Source organism: Mesocricetus auratus, unplaced genomic scaffold (assembly GCF_017639785.1).
Source record: "Mesocricetus auratus isolate SY011 unplaced genomic scaffold, BCM_Maur_2.0 Super-Scaffold_100014, whole genome shotgun sequence".
NCBI lineage: Eukaryota > Metazoa > Chordata > Mammalia > Rodentia > Cricetidae > Mesocricetus > Mesocricetus auratus.
The window spans coordinates 52,130,972-52,154,947 of record NW_024429197.1 but is presented as its reverse complement, the minus strand read 5'-3'; the positions used below and the strand labels follow the sequence as shown (position 1 = coordinate 52,154,947).

The 23,976-nt window shown below is 39.2% G+C and overlaps 1 protein-coding gene across 4 annotated transcripts in view; it reads left to right on the top strand.

Moving 5' to 3' along the window:
- Adamtsl1 (ADAMTS like 1) overlaps window positions 1–23,976 on the top strand; it is an 880,796-nt gene that overhangs the window by 637,109 nt on the left and 219,711 nt on the right. For all 4 annotated transcript variants that reach the window (XM_040757202.1, XM_040757201.1, XM_040757200.1 and 1 more), the window contains 2 exons: window positions 14,546–14,620; window positions 17,263–17,420. In XM_040757202.1, the coding sequence (XP_040613136.1) occupies window positions 14,546–14,620; window positions 17,263–17,420 (233 nt within the window). The remainder of the gene's footprint in view (window positions 1–14,545; window positions 14,621–17,262; window positions 17,421–23,976) is intronic.

Here is a 23,976-nt window from a genome sequence, read left to right as displayed (position 1 = left end):
AATGTACCACATTTTCTCTATCCACTCTTCAGTTTAGGAGCATCTAGGTTGCTTCCAGGTTCGGCTCTGGCTATTACAAATAATGCTGCTATGAATGTAGTGGAACAGATGTCCTTGTTATATGAATATGCATCTTTTGGGTATATGCCTAAGAGTGAAATTGCTGGGTCTTGTGGTAGGCTGATTCCCATTTTCTGAGGAATCTCCATACTGATTTCCAAAGTGGCTGTGCAAGTTGTCACTGCCACCAGAAGTGGAGGAGTGTTCCCCTGTCTCCACATCCCCTCCAGCATAAATTGTCATTGGTATTTTTGATTTTAGGCATTCTGACAGGAGTAAGATGGTATCTCAGAGTTGTTTTGATTTGCATTCCTCTGATGACGAGGGATATTGAGCCCTATCTTAAGTGCCTCTCAGACATTTTAGACTCCTCTATTGAGAATTCTCTATTTAGTTCTGCAGCCCACTTTTTAATTGGATCCTTTGGTGTTTTGGAGACTTGCTTCTTGAGTTCTTTGTAAATTTTGGAGATCAACCCTCTGTCAGATGTGGGGTTGGTAAATATCTTTTTCCATTCTGTGAGTTGCCTTTTTGTCTTGTTGACTGTGTCCTTTGCCTTACAGAAGCTTCTCAGTTTCAGGGAGGTCCCATGTATTAATTATTGACCTCGGTGTCTGTGCTACTTGGTGTAATGTTCAGGAAGCAATTTCCTGTACCAATTCATTCAAGGGTAATTCCCACTTTCTCTTCTAAGAGGTTCAGTGTGGCTGGATTTATGTTGAGGTCTTTGATCCATTTGGACTTAAGTTTTGTGCATGGGGATCTATCCGCATTCTTCTACATGTCAGCATCCACTTACACCAGCACCATTTGTTGAAGATGGTTTCCTTTTTCCATTGTATATTTTTAGCTTCTTTGTCAAAGATCAGATGTTCATATTTATATGGGTTAATATCCGGGTGGTCAATTCGATCCTATTGGTCTACCTGTCTATTTTTGTGCCAATACCAAGCTGTTTTCAGAACTATAGCTCTATAATAGATCTTGAAATCAAGGATGGTGATGCCTCCATACATTGCTTTATTGAATAGTGTTGTTTTGGCTATCCTGGGTCTTTTGTTTTTCCATATAAAGTTGAGAATTGTTCTTTCGGAGTCTGTGAAGAATTGTACTGGGATTTTAATGGGGATTGCATTCAATCTGTAGATTGCTTTTGGCAAGATTGTCATTTTTACTATGTTGATCATACCTATCCAAGGGCATGGGTTTTTAGAGCCATTTTGACCCTGGCCTAATGTTTTCATTTTCCACAACCCTTCAGTATATCATTTCCCAGTATCTATGTCCATATGTCTCTGCAGCCGGGGAAATGAGAGTACATTTTTGAGTGTGGTTTTGACCTCTTTACTTGTTGACTAGTTAGAGGAAAACAATTGACATGTGGCAGGTTTATGGCTTCAAATGGACCTGCAGGTGAGGAGCAAAGGCAGATGGAGTTCTTCTGGAAAGCACTGAAGAACTATTCCATGAAGCCATGAAAAGGCACCTTGCCAAAAGGGAGGAGCCTCTTGGGAAGAGGGGCAGGATGAATGACCAGGGATGTTTAAGCGCATGAAGGATTGTAGATCGCTGCTTAGGAAGCTCATCACATTTTCACTACCCTGGAGGCAGGGAAGAAATGTGATTCTCTGAAAAACTAAAACTTCTAAGAACGCTGGCAGCTAAAATGAAAGATGGGGTGACTCAGACATTGATAAAGCACATCCAGGCAAGAGTTTTCTTTTCTCATATGTGTTGGTCATATATGTTGGCAGATTTTTTTAATATGATGAAGAATTAAGGAAGTCAGACAATGGAAACCAGAAATGGGTAGGGGTAGCACTCTTGTGTAACATCTGAAATTTGGGTTGAATAGTATTATGACAAAAATGCACTTAAGGGACACTCTTAACAGAATTCTCTAGGAAGTGCTGAAGAATTGAAATCTTTCTAATTATTTGTTACATATTTGAATTGGTGTCCATTATCCAGAAATGCAGGAATTGCCACTAAGCACAAAAGGTTTGTTAGGTATGTGTGCAGCAACTGCTCTCTGGTGACTCCTGGAAGCCTGTTTTAATAGAGGGTCTTCCTTTATCTCATGACTCCACCTCCTGTTCCCATAGTGGAGGCAGAACAGTGTTTCCATGGGTATCCTTCTTACCCTCCTATTGGGGGCATCAGGGATGCTCAGGTTCTGAGTCATTGCAGTATAGGAAGAGAGCTTTGAAAGAACAAACTGAGGCAAGTTGAGAGCCATATGTCATCCCCACTTCTGCAAACACATACCTCAGTGAAAGGAACTCCATTCAAAACCGACAGTGGGTAAATTATAGAACACATAACCTGATGATTATACCTAATGACAAAATGCAATTGATTCGTTTACCTTAGCCCTGATGATGCCTCATGACAAAATGATTTATCTCAACAAAGCCCAACATGTGCATGCCCCTCACCACAATCTGTAGCAGATGCTGAGCGAGCTGCCTCACTTAGATTTTTCTCCACCCCAGAAGAATCTCCTGCCCTGGATTTACAGACTTCAAGGCAGCCCACAGGCAAGGCTGATTAGCTGCTCAACAGGCAGCATGCTGGCCAGGTGAGCAGGCTCTGCCACCGAGGCTCCAGAGGAGTTCTGCCAGGTATCTCCCGCAGTCTTGCCAAAAGGAGCCATAAGCCAGCCACATGCTCACTTCCAACTCCTAGGACTCAGATTCCACACACTGAACTCATTTTCTTTCTAAATTTATATCCAAGTTTTTTTCTTATGTTATCAAAACTCATGGGAACAAAGGAAAAACAAAAGAGTGGAGAAAGACCATTGCAGAAAGGGCCAGAATGAAAAAAAAAATAGGAGTAACTTATCAAATTGCTGCTGGTGAATGAAAAGGAAGACATTATAGTTGCCCACTCCTTTTTCATAGGAAAAGGCTCCATTGATGATGGTCAATCCTCCTTTCATATTAAATTATTGACTTCCTCAGACCGATTAAGAAAAAAATAATTAGCTAACTTTAGCATGCTTTTGATTCTTAAATTGCAAAGGCTCATTTTTCTCATGAGCCTTATTCACATGTGAGGTAGTATGTGTCTTCTTAGACTCCTACACCCAGGTCCAGCCTGTTTGCTATAAATTTATATTCATTATGCAGAACTTTCTAATGCCCCTGTAGGTTTTGAAGCCACCAGGACGTCCTCACACTACCTCACCACACTCCTTGAGTGACAAGGGTCAAATATGCTAATTTACAAGATAAAATGAAGCTCCTATATGTCAGGGATGCCCTTTATAGACCATGACCCATGCTGACTTATAATGCTTGCAGGTTAGCATATTCCTGGACTGTTGTCAGTCTGGCTCAAAATTTTTGAGGGGAAGTATGTTTATAATAAAACATGGGCCTTCTAAGTATAAAATACAGAAGAATTTGCCCTTGTGTATTACTACTTCGGGTTGTACTCATAACGCCTTCAAAGATTCCTATCCATTCATTCAACAGCAGGCATTTAGGAGACACAGGCTTTGCACTGATGAGCTGTTCCCCGTGCTGGAGATGCAGCAAAGAAAACAGGCAAAAACCTATTCTCCATGAGCCTTACATACTAGTATGAAGAACCCTCAGACAAACAGATAAACAAATAAGATGCATATGTGCTATTGGCTACTAGAAGGGATGGAAAACATTAATCAGGGAAGAGGAAAAGCCTACAACATGGATGAGCTGCTATAGTTGCAATTTTAAATAGGTTAGTGGGAAAAGGTCATGATAACAAAAGTCAAGTATTTGACATCATGACAGAGAAGAGAATTCCAAGCAGAAAGAAAGACAGATACAATGGTCCCAAAATATGTACATTTTTGGCAAATTCGATGAGGGACTGCAAAAAGCTTCAAAAAGGCTAGAGAAATGTTGAAGGCAGGAAGGCAGAGAGGTGAAGAGTGCCATGGTTAGTGTGGAGATTATTAAAGGAATTTGGATCTTAGTCTGAATGAGATAAGGAGCTACGGGGATTCTGAACAGAATGTCTTGATGGGAACAGAGTGTGGAATTGGGATGACTATGGAAGTAGGAGATGAAATGCAGAGGCAATTGCAGGAAGCTAGGCCAGAGGCAATGATAGCTTAGAGCAGTAGCTGTGGATAGGACAAGATAGGTCCAATTCTAGACTTCCTGTTTTTCTTAGGATATAGGACACCATTGATTGAGACATGTTCCATTATTTCATAAAGAAGAAAGAAGCTGTCATTTAAACCAAGATTAGAGCACAACTTTCTGATCACTCCAGGTTTTCACTTCATCTTTTGTTTTAGAAGGATTTGTTTTACATTTAGACATATTTAATTAAATACTTTTGTATACATGAAAAAATAAAATGCAACTAAAGTAAATTGATAAGTAAAACTAAAACAAAACTTTTTTCTTGGAACTTAGCCCTTTTGAAATTCTTTGGGTATTTTTAAATTTTTTGAGATGTCATATTATGAGTATTTTATTCGCATTATTTCTACTCCACAAATTCTCCCCTCAAATTTCTCCCATGCCAAATTTATGGCCTTTTCTTCTTTGATTATTATTGTTTTACACAGATACACACAAAATCCACTTATTCCTCTTACTGGCTCTTATGTATGTGTAGTTAGGGCTGACCACTTGAGATTGAATAATTCTGCTCTCTGGTTCTATGTCAACTTGACACAGCTAGAGTAAGTTTGAAAGATGGAGGAATCCCAGTTCAATTTAAACTCTTGATTCTACACCATCAGGACACTTCATTGGTCTTGGTTGTGGTATTTCTATAGTAAATCCCCAAATCAGGAATTTTATCCCAATAACTTTTAATTCTTCTTCATTTGAAAGTAATTTTGGCTGTTCTATCTTGGTTCTTTGCCTTTCCATATAAGTTTTATAGTCTTCTTGTCCATATCTACAAAAATTCTCCTGAGGACTTTGACTAGAAGTATGTTAATTCTTCAGGGAGATTTATTAGAGAGGGGAGTACTTGGCTACTTTAGTATATTAAGTCATTTGACCTGTTAGACCTCATATCTCTGCACTATTCGGTCTTCTTCAATTTGTTCATCAGTCCTTATTAGGGCTCAGCATATGAATCCTGTGGCTTTTAGGTTTATACTTTTGTATGTTTCATCCTTTACAAATGGTACTGTATTTTTTACTTACCTCTCAAATTATATATTACAGTTTTTACAAGCATAATCGGTTATTTGTTATTTTTTCATGTACTTTGCTGTCCAGCTAAATTTATGTACTAGCCCTATGAGTTTTCATGAATGCTGGGATCTTCTACATAAACAATCATCTTGTTTACTGATAAGGATTATTTTTCTTGGACACTTTACATTTGTTGGCTAAATTTTTTTGGTCCTTCCTTTGGCCAGGGTGAATTAGGTAGCGAATGGGTATCCTTCTCATTCCCATTCTTAGGGGAAAGTATTTCATTTCTCACTACAGAAGGTATTTTTTTTAACAGGGGCTCTTTAAATTGACAAAATTCACACACACACACACACACACACACACACACACACACACACCCTATACACACACTCTTCTGGGAGTTGTTACCATGAATGGATAGCAAATATGAACGAATTTCCTTTATGTCTCACTTGATATGGTCACGTAGCTTCTCTTCTAGTCTTTTCTTGTGACAAATTGCATTAATTAATTGGTTTTCAGTTAAAAAGCTAGCAATGCATTCCTAGGACAGAACATCCATGGTCCCATTAATAAACTGGGATAAACTGGTCCAAAAATAAACTATACTTAGTCACAGTTAGTCTTTCCATAGATTGATTTGCCAAAATTTGTTGAGCGTTTTTATATTTTTTTCATGAAATCCACCAGTCTGTATTTGGGGGTGGGGTCCTGTCTGTGATTGGTTTGTATATCTTTCTAATGCTGGCCTCATATAACGAGTTTGGAAATGTTCCCTTGTAAGTTATTTTCTGGAAAAATATATGGAATTGGTATTTATTATTATTTATTATTTCTTCTTTAAATGCATGGTAGCATTCACCGGTGAACTCTTAAGGGACTAAGGAATTTTTTTTCAGTACTTTACTTTCTGAACATATGGAATACAGTTATAGTGACTATTTTAATGCCGATTCTGTGTTTTGATTGATGGATTTTTCACTTCAGTTGGGCTATATTTTGGGGCTCTTTACATGTCTGGTAATTTTTGACTGGATGCCAGTCATTGCAGATTTTACTTTGTTGGGTATATTTTTTGTATTCCTATAAATATGCTTAAGCTTTGTTCTGGGAGCAGTTAAGTTTCTTGAACTCAACGTGATCCTTTTGAGTCCTACAATTTGGTAGGTGGGAGCAAAGCCATGCTTGGCCTAGAGTTAATTGTACCCTTCTACATGGCTAGACCCTTCTAAATACTCAGTGTTCTATGAATTATGATGTCTTCAAGCCTGTCTAGTGGGATAAGACATTTTTCTCGGTCCTGTATGCTTAAAGTATATTCACAATTCTTTGTGTTGTTCTTTCCCCAAACTAAGGCAGTGTTCTCACCTTGATATATGGATGCATACTCTTCAGGACCACCTTAGGTCTTTAAGTGTCTCTCTCTCCCTCCCTCCTTTCCTCCACCCTCTCTCAATAACTCTCTCCTTTCTTGTACTTTTTTCAAGAAACTGCTCCATTGCTTGACTCTTAGGTTTATCTTCTCAACTCAAGAGACTCTGCAAACTTCTTCCAGAGGCCCCACTGTCAAAGCCACAGCCAGGAAACCCATTTAAGGAAATAAGAGAATGAAATACTAGGCTGTACCTACTTTGCTTGCTGACTCTTGGGAATCACTGACCTTTTCAACCCGAGTTTTGATGTCTTAAACAGCATGGTTTCGTACAATCTTGTCTGACTTTCCAGTTATTTTAGGCATGATGTTAAAACTGGTCCCTGTTTCTTATTGGTTGAGTACTTCACCCATTTTGCAATTATGTAGAGCATTGTTTTCCAACCTTCCTAATATTGTGACCCTTTAATACAGTTCCTCATGTTTTGGTGACCCAACCATAAAATTTTTTCATTGCTAATTCATAGCTGTAATTTTGCTACTGTTATGAACCACAGTGTAAATATCTGATATGGAGGAGATCTGATATGTGACCCCAAATGGGTTGTGACCCCACAGATTGAGAACAGGTGATGTATAACCAAATAGCTTTGACTCTTTTTATGGGGATGTTATGTGGTCCTTCAAGTCTCATTACCTAGCAGTCTCTACAGTTATTTCCCATGGTTTAAAGAGTGTGTTCTACTATTGCTGTGGAATTTTCTTCCACACTTCGAATGCTTATTTTATAAGTATGCCAGCTAGTTTCTTAATATAATGTTTGTAAGTTTTTAGAATTTTATATAGTATTACAATGCAATTTTGATGTTAGCACCTATACAGTTCAAGAGAGATGAGGCAGGATTACTGCCCACATAACAAAGAACTTAAGACACTGTTGTACAATATATTCTAATATAAAACATGAGCATATGTTCCTCTTAGAATCAATGAAGTAGAATATTTTAGCAAAAGAGCTTATTCTGATTAAAAGTAATTTTGGATAGCACTAGAGTTTTTGGCCTAGATCCCTAAAAAGATAAATTTTTCCAGTTGATAATGGAGAGAATATTGTTTGGCCAGCCCAGCATATATCTTTCATTATGCAATTACTGATAAACCTGGGTGGGATGGAAGCTTGAAAGGCTTAAATGTTAAGCCTCTTCCGTTTTATTTGATATGTTTTTAGAGCACCAAAATTGGGATGAAGATTTAAAACATACCATCAAAACATCCTCAATATTGGCAGACTTTCTGTGTTAACAACAATTGTCCTTTCATTTTAAAAAATAAGATCAAGTATTTACCCTAGGGAAGATTCCTGTAAAATGTGAACTTAACAGCAGATCTAAAACTAAGATAAACTCAGACAGAAGAATAAGAAGCCTATGATTTCAAGGTATTAGTTTTTTACCTTTCTCTGATTCATCAGTTGAGGACACCGACAGAATCAAAAACTTTGATAAAATGCTCTATATAAAAAAGTGAAGAAAGTATCTGCAACACTATACAATTTTCAAACAAATCTTTTAAGTAATTTCTTTGATTACTATTGGCTTGTAAAATGCCAGTTGTCACCCAGGTATGTGAAATGACAGAATTAATGATTCCCATGAAGAGCTTGTCCATTGACCACAGAAATATGCTATCTAACCTCTCTTAAAATGTTGATTAGTAACTTAGAGATGTCGCAAAGACTGGCATCATGGTTCTGTCAACAAAGTCAGACTAGATTAAGACAGGAGCAGTGGATCAAGAAACAGTGTGCCTTTGTAAGAGAGGGCATTCAGAGGAATGTGTGGCATGGTGAAAGATATGACCACCTTCCCCATCAATCACAGCAATTCCACTAGTCACTCAGGAAACCGGCATCATGATGCACTGTATCTTAGAACTTCTTTTTTATGTGTTTTTAAACATTTTTTTAATTTTAAATAGCTTGTTTTACATGTCAATCCCAGTTCCCTCTCCCTCCCCTCCTCCCGCATCCCCCCATCCCCCCCCATCCTCCCACCCTATTGCCAATTCCTTCCACATAGGGGACATCTAGAGTCTATCATTTCATTCAGGGTAGGGTCCAGGCACTTCCCTAAGAGTCCAGGCAGAGAGAGCAACCCTCTTTGTGTTATGGACACACGATGTCTGTTTGTATTCCAGGGATAAACACTGATCCACTGCTCAGGACCCCATAGGTAGCCCAGGCCTCCTCATTGACTCTCACATTCAGGGGGTCTGGATCAGTCCCATGCTGGCCTCCCAGCTGTCGATCTGGGGTCCAAGAGCTCTCCCCTGTTCAGATCAGCTGTCTCTGCTGGTTTTGCCAGCCCATTTTTTTGCCAATTTGCTCTTGGCTCCTCTCTCTCTGTCTCGCTGGGTTCCTTGGGTTCAGTTCAGTGTTTAACTGTGGGTGTTTGCCTCTGCTTCCATCAATCACTGGATGAAGGCTCCAGGATGGTTATAGACATCAAGTTCACTATCAGGAATAGGCATTTGAGGTGGTCTCTACACTATTGCTTAGCTTGCCAATTGGTGTCATCCGTTTAGATCACTAGAGGTCACCCCCCCCAGTCGACCTTCCTGTTCCTCCACGTCCTACTCTCTCTTCCACTTCTCAAACACCTCTGTGAATAACAGTTACACAAACTAGGAAAATCCTCTAACCCACCCCAAATCGATGAGAATTTATTGTTAAAAGCAACAATTTTTTTTCAGCTCAACAAATGGCTTTTTCTATCAACACGCAGAAATTGAATTAAATTTTTCACATTTTCCTTTTTATATCTTAGTAGTTGATAATTTTCATGCAAGAGTAAAACTGTATTCATATCCTTTAACCCCTCCCCCCACTCTTCCCATGTTCTTTCCATTATTCCCACTCAAACTCAAAGACTTCTTTTTCTAAAATTATTATAAAGTCAGTATAGACTGTGTATACAACCTACTGGGTTCAATTAAGATTGCATATATATATATATATATGTGTGTGTGTGTGTGTGTGTGTGTGTGTGTGTGTGTGTGTGTGTGTGTTTAGAACTCACTTCTTAGGAGCTTATTCCCTAAGCTATGCTCTGACATACATCAAGTGATACTAACAATTCTTATGAAATACATGTTGGACATACCCTGAGTTAAACAGAATGGTTTCTTTGATTCAGGGTTGCTAAAGAAATAATAGAAACTACCGAAAGGGCTTGGGAATTTCTCTGAGTAGGGTGTAGTCAAAAGGATTCCCTATTTTTTCCTGAAGCCATTTCTTCAGGACCTGTCTTTGGAGCTAACGGTTCACTCATTTATTTTATTCCTTACTCTCTCACACACACAAAGTTTGACATATAAGAAACTCTTATGAACTTTGTAGAACAAGATAATGAACTGACTGATTCCTGGTGACTGCCGGGCCATCTTCTCACAACCCAAGAGCACACTGTGGCTCCCCAACTTCTGCGCTGTGCTCTCCCTCTAGCACCTGTGTTAACCCATTTTCCTCTTTGACTGGGCACATGCAGAAGGGTGTCAAAAGATATTTCTTCCCCCTTGTCTGGTGGGCTTTCCTCATCCTGCCCCACATGCTCTGCAGCCTTCTGGGTTCCTCCCTACTCTTCCTTTGAAGCATACACACTTTAGTGCATCAGCCAAAAGGCAGTGTTGCTGCCTCAGCATGTGGAACATGAGTTACTTCTAAAAAAGAGGAGCTGGGCCCATGGCTGTGTGGGGGTCAGAAGACTGCAGCTGAGCATAGCAGTAGCAAACAGAAAGCTTCCCTTTCACTTGGACTTTATTTGACCTATGAATAAACAAAGACTCACTATTTCTAGAAATCCCATTGTTTCAACTTCTTTGCATTTCTTTTGTAAACTTCAAAATGCACGTCTTTCTGGAACTTGAGGTTCTGCAGGCCCAGCCTTAATGTCCCTGTGTTCCTCTTCTGTTTTTCCCTTACTCAGTTTGCTTTATGTGCCGCAAAGTCCTTGTTCTCAGAAATACAGCCTTTTATTCAACAGCACATGGCATTAGAAACAACAATAAATCTATAGTGTCAGTAGAGTATTCAACAGCCTCAATAAAGGTAACCTCTTTAGGATAGGAATGAAGACTCGTGATTCAGCCTCCTCAATCAGCAGGTTATGTCCTAGGGAACCTGCAGTGTTTGATGGTACATAAAAAAATTCATCTCAGTGCATGCCTGGTGCCTGTGGAGAGCAGAAAAAGGTACTGAAACTGAAGTTAGAGACATTGTGAACTGTCATGTGGGTGCTGGAAATTGAACCCAGAACCTCTGGAAGAGCAACCACTGCTCTTAACCACTGAGCCATCTCTCAGCTTCTCTGCCCCAATTCTTAAGAAGTCTTGTGTAACATGAATAAATAAATGACCCAGATACTGATATTGAGATTCAAACTTCAAGCTGAAGGTCAGAATAGCAAAGCAGCCAGCCACTAGATTTTACCTCTACCTCAGGCTGAAAGGGCTGATCCACACACGAGCTCTTCACCAAGTCTCAAACTGATGCCTCTCCTCAGTGTGGCTAGAGAACAAATTCCTCTCTGAGACCTTGTTTCTGTCCTATGTACTTCCCTAATGTTGGGATTAAAGGTGTACTTCCCTAATGTTGGGATTAAAGGTGTGAGAGAGAATTCTCTTTTATACTGATTCTCTCTTGTGTAGATCTGGATGGCCTTTATAGAGATCCGTCTATCTCTTAATCCTGAGTCCTAGGTTCAAAGGTGTGTACCACCACCTCCTAGCTTCTGGCTGCTGGGACTAGCGGTATGTGCCTGGCTTCTAAGACTTGTGGCTGATTTTGCTTTTCTGAATCTTTAGTCATGCTTTAAAAAGTCATAAATAATATATCACTACAGTCTTTGACTAAGGGAGGAAAATAAATGTATTAAATGCCTACTGAGTTCCAGGCAACATATCTGTATGCGTGTCTGCTATTCATATGTGTGTATGGCAGTATTAGATGGTGTCTTGTTTTAGGAAGCATAGGAACTGAATGAGAATCATTATATAACTTCAGTGACTCATTATCTGAAACTAACCTCCCCTGGGGATCTTTTATTTAAACCGAACTACCCAATGCTATGATGATGTCTGATGTTAGAAATATAAGCAGGAATAGACATTCACACATAATTTCTGGATATAATGGATCATTCTAAAGAACTTGCCTTGCTTTTGCTTTTGTGTCTCAAATGCTTTTCTGTCCACTTGGCCTTGTTTTAGCCACCATGCTTCTGGAGATTCTCTTCCTTCATCATAAAATCCTCTTTGTTCATGTCACCAGTCATGGGTGACGCGGTTTTCTAAGTGAAAGTGAGGCTGCAGCAAATGTAATTATAAGGCATTGTCAGAGAAGGCGTTCCATTGATAATGTCTGTGATGTCAACGAGGTGGACATAACCTACTTCCAAGTACTGTTTAAAGGATTTATTTTTATGTGTAAGTGTATGTATGCACACATGGGTATGTACACATGAGTGCAGGTACCTGGGGAGCCCAAAGGTATCTGATCCCCTGGAGCTGGAATCATGGGTGGTTGAGCCACCTGATGTGGGGGTTGGGAACTAAACTCAGGTCCCCTGGTAGAGCAGCAAGAGCTCTAAACCACTGAGCCACCTCTCCAGCCTCTCTGTTCTTTTGAATGTATGTCAATGTATGCTCAATTTATAGGTAGAGTAATCCATGGTAAAATAATCTTTGATACAGCCAGATTTTTAGTTATTATTTTTTAATTTTAAAGCAATCTTATTTTACACACCAATTCCAGCTCCATCTCCTTCCCATCCTCCAACTCCCCCCACCTTCTCCCCAAACTACCCCTCATCCACTCCTCAGAGAGTGTGAGGCCTCCCTTGGGGAATCAAGAAAGTCTGTAACATCATTTGAAGCAGGATTAAGCCCCTCCCTGGTGTATCTGGGCTGAGCAAGGTATCTCTCCATAGGGAATGGGCTCCGAAAAGCCAGTTCATGCACTAGGGATAAATACCAGTTCCCCTGCTAGCGGCCCCACAGACTGCCCAAGCCACCAACTGTCACCCATATTCAAAAGGTCTAGTTCAGTCTTACATAGATTCCTCATCTGTCAGTCCAGAGTCAGTGAGCTCCCACTTGCTCATATCAGCTGTTTCTGTGGGTTTCCCCATCATAATGTTAAGCCTTTTCCTAATATTATTTCTCCTTCCTCTCCACAACTGGACTCCAAGAGTTCAGTCCAGTGCTTAGCTGTGGATCTCTGCATCTGCTTCTATCAGTTACTGGATGAAGATTCCATGAAGACAATTAAGGCAGTCATCAATCTGATTATAGGGAAAGGGAAGTTAAGGTACCCTCTCCACTATTATTTAGATTCTCAGCTAGGGTCATCCTTGTGGATTCCTGGAAATTTCCCTAATGCCACGGCTCCCTCTATCAAGGTATCTCTTTCCTTGTTCCCCCTCTCTATTCTTCCCCCAACTCGACCTTCCTGATCCCTCATGTTCTCCCCTATCTCCTTCCCCTCCCCTACTCCATTATCACCTCCTTCCTCCCTACATGCTGCCAATTTACTCAAGACATCTTGTCTAATTCCTCTTCCCAGAAGGATCCATGAATGTGTCTCTTAGGGTCCTCCTTGCTTCTTATCCTCTCCGGGGTTATGAACTGTACACTGGTTATCCTTTGCTCTATGTCTAATATCCACTTATGAGTGAGTACATACCATGTTTGTCTTTCTGGGTCTGGGTTACCTCACTCAGGATGGCTTTTTCTAGCACTATCCATTTGTTGGCAAATTTCAAGATGTTGCTGAGTAGTACTCCATTGTGTAAATGTACCACATTTTCTTTATCTAGCCTTTGGTTGAGGGGCACCTAGGTTGTTTCCAGGTTCTGGCTGTTACAAACAATGTTGCTATGAACATAGTTGTGCAAATGTCTTTGTGGTATGACTGTGCATCCTTTGGATATGTGTCCAAGAGTAGTATTGCTGGGTCTTGAGGTAGATTGATTCCCAATTTTCTGAGAAACCATTATACTGATTTCCAAATGACTGTACAAGTTTGCAATCCCACCAAGAGTCAGATTTTTAAAGGTATTTCCAAACAGAGATGGTAAGTATGGAGACATATTACATCATCATTTACCAGGCATTCATAGTATTTATTAATAATGAACATAGTTTATAGTCAAGAAGGAGAAGAAAGAGTTTTGAGGGTTCGAAGCACACAAATGTATTTTCCCCCTTCCTAGTCTGCCCCCACTTGACCAAGACACTCTAACAGAGAGAGGTGCAAATTATGATAAAATATGTCATCATCTGAACACTAGGACTTATTTTTAATTTTAAAATGCTGTAATCCAAGCAAATTCGATAACATTTTAAAATAAAAGAGTTCCTTGCAAATCCATTTTTAAATCGAAATTTGTTGGGTGGCAGTGGGTGCTGGAAAGGTGGTTTAGTAATGAAAAGAACACACTGCTTTTGCAGAACACGCGAGTTCAGTTTTCAGCAGCAGAGTCAAGTGGTTCATAAGGGCTCTAAGCTGATATGTCACCCTCTTCCAGTCTCCATGGCAACTTCACTCACATGTGCGCATATCCCCACCTGGAAACAGACACACACACACACACACACACACACACACACACACACACGCACGCACGCACGCACACATTCACTCACATTTAAAAATAAAACAAATCTTTTTAAAAATTCATATTTACTTTAAGGGGCCTAATTCCCCTCAGGCTAAGCAGCAACTAGCTTCTTTGGCATGTTTTATTCTGCATAAAGTAGACATTTCGATTCTAAAGCATTGGCTTCTCATTTTTCTCATAAGAAAAAATTTTTATATTGTTCCTGCCTTTGTATGGGAGCCAACCAGTAATTTTGTGTCAGATTATGTGTTTTTAAAGATTCACTCTGTTCTCTCTAGTGGATGACACCGTGGTTGCCATTCCTTATGGAAGCAGACACATCCGCCTTGTTTTAAAGGGGCCAGATCATTTGTGTAAGTAGAGCCACTGTTTCCCTTGGGGAACTTGAAATTTTAGCTTTTACTGTTGTTTGTGTTCCCAGAAGGAGTGAAAGTGCAGGAGAACCCATCTCCTCCACACTGCAGTGTGGTGTGACAGCTTTGATGGCTTCTGTTTATAATTGGCTGCCTGATGAGATGGAAGAAGGCTGTGTAGTCATTATCTCTAAGCACAGTCATCCTGAAAAATACAAAATGGATGGAACCAGTGGGTTGTCCATGGGCTGTACACGTGACTGAGTCACTAAAACTTTGTGACTGTTTCTTCTCTGTCTTGTTTCTCTATAGTCACACTTTCCTTTTTCTCGCCTCTCTTTTCCTTTTCCTCTTTCTAAAATTCCTTTCTTCTCCATTCTTTTCCTTTCTCCTTCCATATTTTAAATATTAGCATCATCAATCCACAAATATATAGAAGTAACAAATGAACTATGACATTTAAAGAAAACCATTGAAGAAAATTGATTATCTGTATTAATTCAGAACCCTCATGTCTTGAATATAAATGGTAGGATTTGAGATTAAAAGGTAATAAAGCTTTAAAGATAAAATGGTAGCTTGGCCCATATAGGGTTTGTCTATAAGAACTGATCTTCAGTCATTCCAAGGCAGTGATACATGGCCACATCTTATTCCTTAGGTTTAGTGCTATTTAGATAGAGATCTGTAAATTACAATGAGAAAATGTTTGTCTGTAATAAAGACAATTCCTCTGAAGTTCACTTTCACTGAAAGACTCCCTTCAGTTGTTCCCTTGAGCATTTGTGGTCCCCTCCACTCTGCTCACCTCTGAAATTCCCAACATCAATTATTGTCTTTCCCATCCTCTTCCACATAATGCCCACCAAGCTAGTTTAAGTAGCGAGGATTATTTTCTGTCAACCAGACTATAAAGATCTTTACAATCAGATAAACAAAAGAAAGATAGGTCAGAGTCTTTAGAAGTTAATATATGCTACTAAGTCTTCCTAAAAACAAACACATTTAATCAAAGAGGTGGCATTTGAAAGGTCATGTGAAGTCACGAGAAAGTGAGGTACAGTTTAGGCAAAACAAGAAAACACTGGTAAGTCATCCTTATATAGACCAAGTACCTTATACCATCCAAATGACTTGTTTATCTACTTGAGAACAGGACATGGCTAACTGCTACTATAAATGACCAAACTCCAACATGAAACTTTTGTGAGCAGTGATAGAGACGTAAATAAAATAGCCAGACTGAGATCATTGCCACATGGGAAAATGACTTGATATTGCTGAAGAAATATTTAAAACAAAGTACTGTATTTATAAATATGATAGTCTCCTATATTTCCTAGTCTTATGATTGCTAAGGAGCTGAAGAATTGGAGGTCTAGGAAGATGGCTCAGTTAGTAAGGATCTGAATTCAGATCCCCCAACATCCATGTAAAAAGCCAGATAAGGAAGCAGTGTGTGGTGTAATCCTAGCACTGGAGGCAGAGACAGGCTGGTCCCTCTGACCTTATTAGCCTGCCATTTTAGCCCAGTAAGTGAGACCCCAGTCCAGTGAGAGATCCTGTCTCAAGAAACTAAGATGCAGAGTGTTTGAAGAAGACACCCTATATCAACATGTGTCCTCTACACCCCACACCACACACACACACACACACACACACACACACACACACACACACACAATGCTCTCACAGAGATAAACAAAAGTCAAAGAATTGGCTCTATTTTAATTGTCCTAAACAATAGCTAGGTAAACTACAAATAATACTCATGAAAGATGATATGCAATATGAGGTCTCCTTTTCCCCAGTGAGCATGCTGCTTACACTATATAGATAAGTAATACCAAATGGTCAGCCCTGAATTCACACACATACAAGTAGTGTTACATAGACTGAGCAGGTTGTGGGGATGTATATAGATACATGTAATAACAACTAAAGAAATAGAGGCTGCGAACTCCAGAGCAAGGGGATTGAACAATTTCAGACATGAATGCTCTAAGACCCATTTTGTTCTGCTTAAGCACTTATAAAATATCACGTATGTGAATGAAACTAATTGTCAAAAGCAGTTGTCAAAAGAGAGGGGAACTCACCTGTCCTCAGGCCACCATTGTTTTATCCAGTTGAGCAATAACGTATGTGCAGTAAGCAACAGAAAGTATAAAGGGATATGTTGGTGCATGAGCAGGAAGTCACAAAGATGCTTAGACAAAACATGGATGCACCTGAACCTACGTCAATGAGCAAAAAGAAACCTGGAGGGTGTCGCTGGGCTGGAGGAAACCAGGACAGACATCAGTTAGATGTGTGTGAGACGTGGGTTAGCCAAAGGAATTGGGTTATAGTAAACTGGGATGCTCAGATGAGGTATTGGAAAGTCAAAGGGTATTTGACAGGGAGCCATGGATTCTTGGATAGTGAGCTTTAAAATAATTTCATTTGCAACATAATCTTCTGTATGACATAGCCATGCTTATATATCTTATTTATATTATAATTTCAATAGTGTTGGCTATCGAAAGAATAATGCTCCTCTCTTAAGTAGCATGAATTTTAATTCCACAAAATGTGCTTGCATGTGTTCTGTGGTCACCCAGGAATACCTGCCTCTCCTCTTCTTGCATTTGATTATATAGACCTGGAAACCAAGACACTCCAGGGGACTAAAGGTGAAAACAGTCTGAGCTCTACTGGCACTTTCCTCGTGGACAATTCTACAGTGGACTTCCAGAAACTTCCAGACAAAGAGATACTGAGGATGGCTGGGCCACTGACAGCAGATTTCATCATCAAGGTAAGTCTGTTTGGTATTTTAATAACAAGCCACAGTCAAACACATAGCACATATAATCTCTGAAAGAGATTATAGAGAATACATACATATATGCATACATACGTACATACACAGACCAGACAGATAAATAGAAATAGGTTATAATATATGTTTGTGTGTGTAGGTAGGTAGGTATATAAAACATTATATAGGAAATGTCTAATTCAAGAGTTTTGTTAGCTATATCTTTGACTCTATAAAAACATAGGATATCTTCAAGGAGTATCTTTAAATATACTATTATTTAATGGCCTCATATACATAGCCAATATATCCATCATTATCTGGAAAATATAAATAATTTCTAAATAATTAGGGTATGCTTGTTGTCTAATATAAGGTATCCCCAGTAAGAGAGAAATGAAAACTGATAACCTGTAGATCTAAACAACTACTCATGGTTCCAATGGCAAATTCTATTTTCTCTGATGCTGGCAAGAAGATTGACTGGCCTCCTTCTATCAGAGCTGTCCTACTCTTCGAGGTAATATGAAACACATTGCTGGAAGCAACAGGACATTCTATTGGAAAAATGCACACACTAAGAGAACACTTGGGAATCACAATAAAATAAAACATTTTTTTCTTTAAGAGGTCAGGAGGACCTGAAGGGTTTCAGCTGTAAAGCTGTAAAACTTGTAATGTGTCCAAGACTCCATAAATTTTTTCATCATGAGACCTGGAGCCAGAGGACATTTGATTTAAGCAAGGATTTGGTGACCCCATGGCAGCTGGAAGTAAGAATGCATAGAGGAAAATGTGATAGGCAGTATGGTTGTATGGAAGAGGGGTTCCAGAACACTGTCCTCTATCTGCATCTGTATGGTAACTCTTGTTAATCCAAGCCAGATGCTGGCCACATGAATATGAGCAAGAAGCTGCAAACTGTTAGAGATAGCCTACAGTAGTTTATCTAGTAAAGACTAAGTTATACATTAATTCTTTGAAACCCATAGACTACTGCTGAATGGGCCTTATAACAGTTAGTAAACATGTGAGTTCCAGTAATACTATCTTTAGATAGTTGGAGGCATCACCTAACACTTTCCATCCAACTAGTTACTGAATCTCCATCACCCCTTGGATACTCTATAAGTACAGTGAGGTCGGTATATTCAAGATTGAACTTAAGTAGGCTCAGAAACCCACAATATCACAGTCTTTTGTTAATCATCTCCATATTTTTAAATGTTTTATTATGTTTAGCTATCATTCAGAATAATGGGTTTCACTTATACATGTGACATTGTGGCTTTCTCATACTCGCTGACCACTGTTCTTCCCCAGCCTTCCTCCTTTACTTTTGATAGTTCACGTCCTCTACCCAAATCATCCTATTTGTGCTTATATGACATAATACATGTGTGACTATGTGTATATGTGTCTACATCTAGAGTCAACATATATAAAATGTTTTTTTCTCAAGCTCCCTCCATGGATAGGAATTGTATTGCCTATACAAGCAAATCAGAAGTCTTTGAGTCACTTGCTTTCTTTACACAATAAACTTAGTCTTGATTCCATACTATTTCTCAGAATTGGTCCTTCTATATCCTGGCTGCCTTTATTTTAGTTTAGACCTTTGTATTACCTTTACTAAGCTAGTACTGTGGGTGCTGAATTTTTCCAGCTCAGATCCATTCTCTATTTGGCTTTTGAATCTGTTTTCTGGAATCATTTGTCCCCTTTTCAGAATCCTTCATAGCCCTTCCTCTTTGAGGTTAAAATGTGGATCCATAGCACAGCACCTATCATTTTGGCAACCAGGATTCTTGGTGTCTTTTCACCCTCACTTTTAACTTGGCCCCTTCTGTTCAGGCTAAGAGACTGGCAAGTCCCCCACACCACCAGAAATCATGGTCTTGGAAAAATGTCATGGTCTCCACCTGGACATCTTTTCCTCAGGCATCTTCTTCACAAATGCCCATTTGTCCTTTATTTGCTTATGTCTCCCGACTCATTTTTCCTAGAGGGAGGGACTGCATTGTATTTGTCTTCATGTCTCCATAAGAGCAAACCATGAATCATGAACCATGCTCACAATAAGGAGTGTCCACCTCTCATACAGCAGTGTTTTAACAATAGCAGGTGGTGACATGCCCAGTTCATCCACCATGAAACAGCTTCAGGAAGGACTCGCCAGAGCTCAGACCCATGGTAACCTTGGACTAGAAAGCACCTTTCTTTTCTTCCAGCCCCAAACTCTTCCGTTTTCTGCATTCCTCCTATGAGTGTATTTTTCCCCTAAGCTTTCATTGGAAAACATCTGGAATTAAATGAATGTAAAGTTATTCTAAATTAGATTATGTAAAAATTTTAATGTATTCATACAGATTTGAAAATGTGCCAGATAATTTAAGAACTATAGAAAAAAATAAAGACAATCACCCTTTCACAGGTGATTGATAGTGAAATTAATTTCTGTATTTCTTTAAGAAAGGACCTAAAAGTAAATGTTATCATTTTATAGTTCTTCAGATTTAGCTGTTACACACAGGTTGGTCCCATATTTGGCTGCTGTGAATGATGGGATGGACAAGAGAGAGCAGATGTCTCTTCAGCATCCCCACTTCATGCCCTTTGATTACACACCCAGACGGGGATTCTTGTGTCATGCAGTACTTCATGATACTCTTATTTTTGCAACTCTTTGAGGAATTCATTTTAGACTGGCTGAACCAATTCACATTCCCACACTCAGTAGAAAGCCTCCCTTCTTTCTGCATCCATGCCAACTGTGGCTTTTCCCGGTTCTATAACAGCCATCCTGGCAGGTATGGAATGACAGGTGACTGTGGGTTTTATTGCATTTCCATCATGATTAATGATACTGGGTGTTTGCTTTGAAGCCTGTTGGCCCTTCCCATGTCCTCTTTGAAGAAGTACCTCTCAGATCATTTGCCCATTTTAACCAAGTCATTTGTATTTTTTTTTGATATTCAGTTGTGTTTCTGATGTATTTTGGATATTAACTACTTATGGTTTATACATATTCTCTCCTATTCTCTGGGATGTTCTCTTTATTCTATTAATTGTTTCCTTTGCTGTGTACAGTAGTTTTTAGTTTAACATAATATTGTGTTTTTATTTTTGCTTTTGTTGCCTTTTTTTGAGGTTGTAAAGCCTTCAAAATCATTGATAAGACCAACAAATGTCATCAAGCTACTGCCAGTGTTTCTTCTAGTGTGTTTATACTTTTAGAGCCTACACTGATTTTTGTGTATGAAGAGTGTGAGCTGATTTCTGTGTATGATTAGGCATAAAAATCTAATTTATCCTTTGACCTAGGATATCCAGGTTCTCAGACTCCATTTATTAAAGAGAATATTTCTTTCCTCATTCTGTGTCCTTGGCAACTTTGTCAAAACTAAATTGACCATAAATGCCTGGATTAATTTGTGGGCTCTCTATTCTGTCCCACTGGTTCATGTTTCTGTGTTCCAACCAGTGCCATGTTGTATTGATCTCTGTACTATTATAGTAGACTTTGAAATCAGGTGGTGTGAAGCCTCTAGCTTTGTTGTTTTGGGCTCAAGATTGCTTTGTCTACTCGAGTTTTCTGTTCTATATGAATTTTTGAATCATTTTCCATTTCTACGGAAAGAAATCTCTGGAATTTTGATAAAGATAGCATTGTAGGTCACATTGGATGATGTAGACATGTAGACATTTTAACATTATTCCACCAATGCATAAGCATGATATATTTTCCATTCATTTATGACTCATTCAATTTCTTATCACAATATTTTGCATATTTTAAGGTATAGACTTTTTTTTACTTCTTTAGTTGCAATTACTCATCTTTCTCCCTTCTTCAAAAAAATTTAAACTCCAAACATTGATTATACAAGTAAATTTGGCAATGCTAGACGGGTAAGAATTCTAGAATTTACCATGTCCCGCTACTTACTGGTTGTGTAACCTCTCATATAATGTTTTATCTGCTTGAACCTATAAAATGGTAATAGAATAGGACCACTCCAAGTGGAGCTCCCATGGGATATTAAATGAGATAATGTATATAAAAGTGGGTAGAATTAGATTACTTCCTTCCTATCTTTTTGAAATGCTTTAACTGCCAGTCAACAAATCATAGTTCACCCTCTACATGATAGCAGAAAGTTTCTTCCCTGAAAATGGTCACAGGCTGATCAGTTTACAGCTGGTGTCCCAGCAATGATTTGGAAGGTATGGTCAATGAAATAAATAGATGTGAAAGTGGCCCTTCCATGACATCTGCCAATGTGGGCATCACTGGGGGTAACTAGCTGGGTTGTAAACCCTTCCTCCTGTGCCATATGTGTCTGTTCTGAAGCTGAACATTTGGCCAACAGTAATCACCCTCCCTGATAGACTCTACCCTTCCTCAGAACCTCTGATTTGCTCTAAGTTTGAAAGTGTTTACCATATGTTGGGATGTGTTCTGAGTTTTCCCATGTAAATATTTTATGCAGGAGTCCAGTTTACATGAAGAGAAATATGATGAGCACTGAGCTGTGAATGTGGAGAGAGCACACAGACAGAGAGAGAAGAGTAGGTATAGGCAGACAGAGAGAGAAGAGTAGGTATAGGCAGACAGACAGAGAAGAGTAGGTATAGGCAGACAGAGAGAGAAGAGTAGGTATAGACAGACAGAGAGAGAAGAGTAGGTATAGACAGACAGAGAGAGAAGAGTAGGTATAGGTAGACAGAGAGAGAAGAGTAGGTATAGACAGACAGAGAGAGAAGAGTAGGTATAGACAGACAGAGAGAGAAGAGTAGGTATAGGCAGACAGAGAGAGAAGAGTAGGTATAGGCAGACAGAGAGAGAAGAGTAGGTATAGGCAGACAGACAGAGAAGAGTAGGTATAGACAGACAGAGAGAGAAGAGTAGGTATAGACAGACAGAGAGAGAAGAGTAGGTATAGGCAGACAGAGAGAGAAGAGTAGGTATAGACAGACAGAGAGAGAAGAGTAGGTATAGGCAGACAGAGAGAGAAGAGTAGGTATAGGCAGACAGAGAGAGAAGAGTAGGTATAGACAGGCAGAGAGAGAAGAGTAGGTATAGGCAGACAGAGAGAGAAGAGTAGGTATAGGCAGACAGAGAGAGAAGAGTAGATATAGGCAGACAGAGAGAGAAGAGTAGGTATAGGCAGACAGAGAGAGAAGAGTAGGTATAGGCAGAACTGAAAACCTGACTCAGAGTCCACCCACTGGTCAGTGGAGAACAGTCACTTCCTGTGGAGGACAGTTCACAAAAATGTGGATTTCTGGAGGGAGGGGGGACCCTGTAAGAAGACTAACATTGTCCCGGTTGTTGCCGATGTGACATTTGATATGAATGTTTGGAAAATTAACAAACATTGATTATATGCCTTATCATGTATTATAGTGACTTGAAGTGTGTGTACATTGAGGAGTGTTATATGTAGCAACATGTTAACTAATTAACAAATGTATAGCTTCACAAAGCTATAATAGCCATGACAACATAGCAAAAAAATGTACAGTTGAAGCACTCTATAGAAATAATACAAAGCTTGTAATTCCCACTTGGAATAAGTTAATGTTAGTCAGACACAATCCCTTTCTATTTTCCCCAAGAAAAATACGAGCATAATTATGTACATAATCAAGTATCCCAAAGGTGCTTTTATTCTGTGAAGTATTTTGAGGAAAAATGTGGAAATAATAAGGGCAAAATATGAGTTCTCTTATCTAGTAATTTTATGGATCACCCATGTCTCAGTGTCCTTCTTTTAGAAAATGCTTGGGAAGAAGTGTAAGTGGGGCCATGTTGTGGTGGGTGCTCCTTTAATCCCAGCACTCAGGAAGCAGAGGCAGGAATATCTTTGTAAGTTGAGGCCATCATGGTCTACAAAGCAAGATCCAGGATAGCCAAAATGGTTATACAGCGAACCTTGTCTTAAAAATAAGCAAAGTAACTACAAAAAATGAGAGGAAGGAAGGAAGGAAGGAAGGAAGGAAGGAGGGATAGTATGTGTGTGTGTGTGTAAATAGACTCTCAGCATGCATTTCTGCCTTCACTTAGTTTATAATGACATTTAGGTCAAGAAGATGAAAATAATGTTATGCATAACTGAAAAGTAAAGTTTAAACTATAGACAGCAAAAGCTAGTAATATTCAGTATAGACTTATATGATTAGGAAAGACTTTATGAGACACAAGCAGCCTGAGAATACTGGGAAAAACTAGAAATAGTTTTTTCCCTTGGAGGCTGAGCTGTGGTGTTTCAGTCTAGGCAACTCCTCCTTGCTACCTACCAGATTCTAGGTATATATCTACAGTATAGCTCCCTAACTGGATACCCCATGTTCTTAGAGATCAAAAATCATTGGCCCATGATGTGGGATGCCCCTTTGTATGCTGCGAATATGTTTTATTACCATTGGTTAATAAAGAACCCAATTTTGCCAATATAGAATATAGCTAGGTAGGAAATCCAAACAGAGAAACAGAAAGAAGACAGAGTCAAGGAGATGCCATGTAGCCCCAGGAGTAGTACAATGCCAG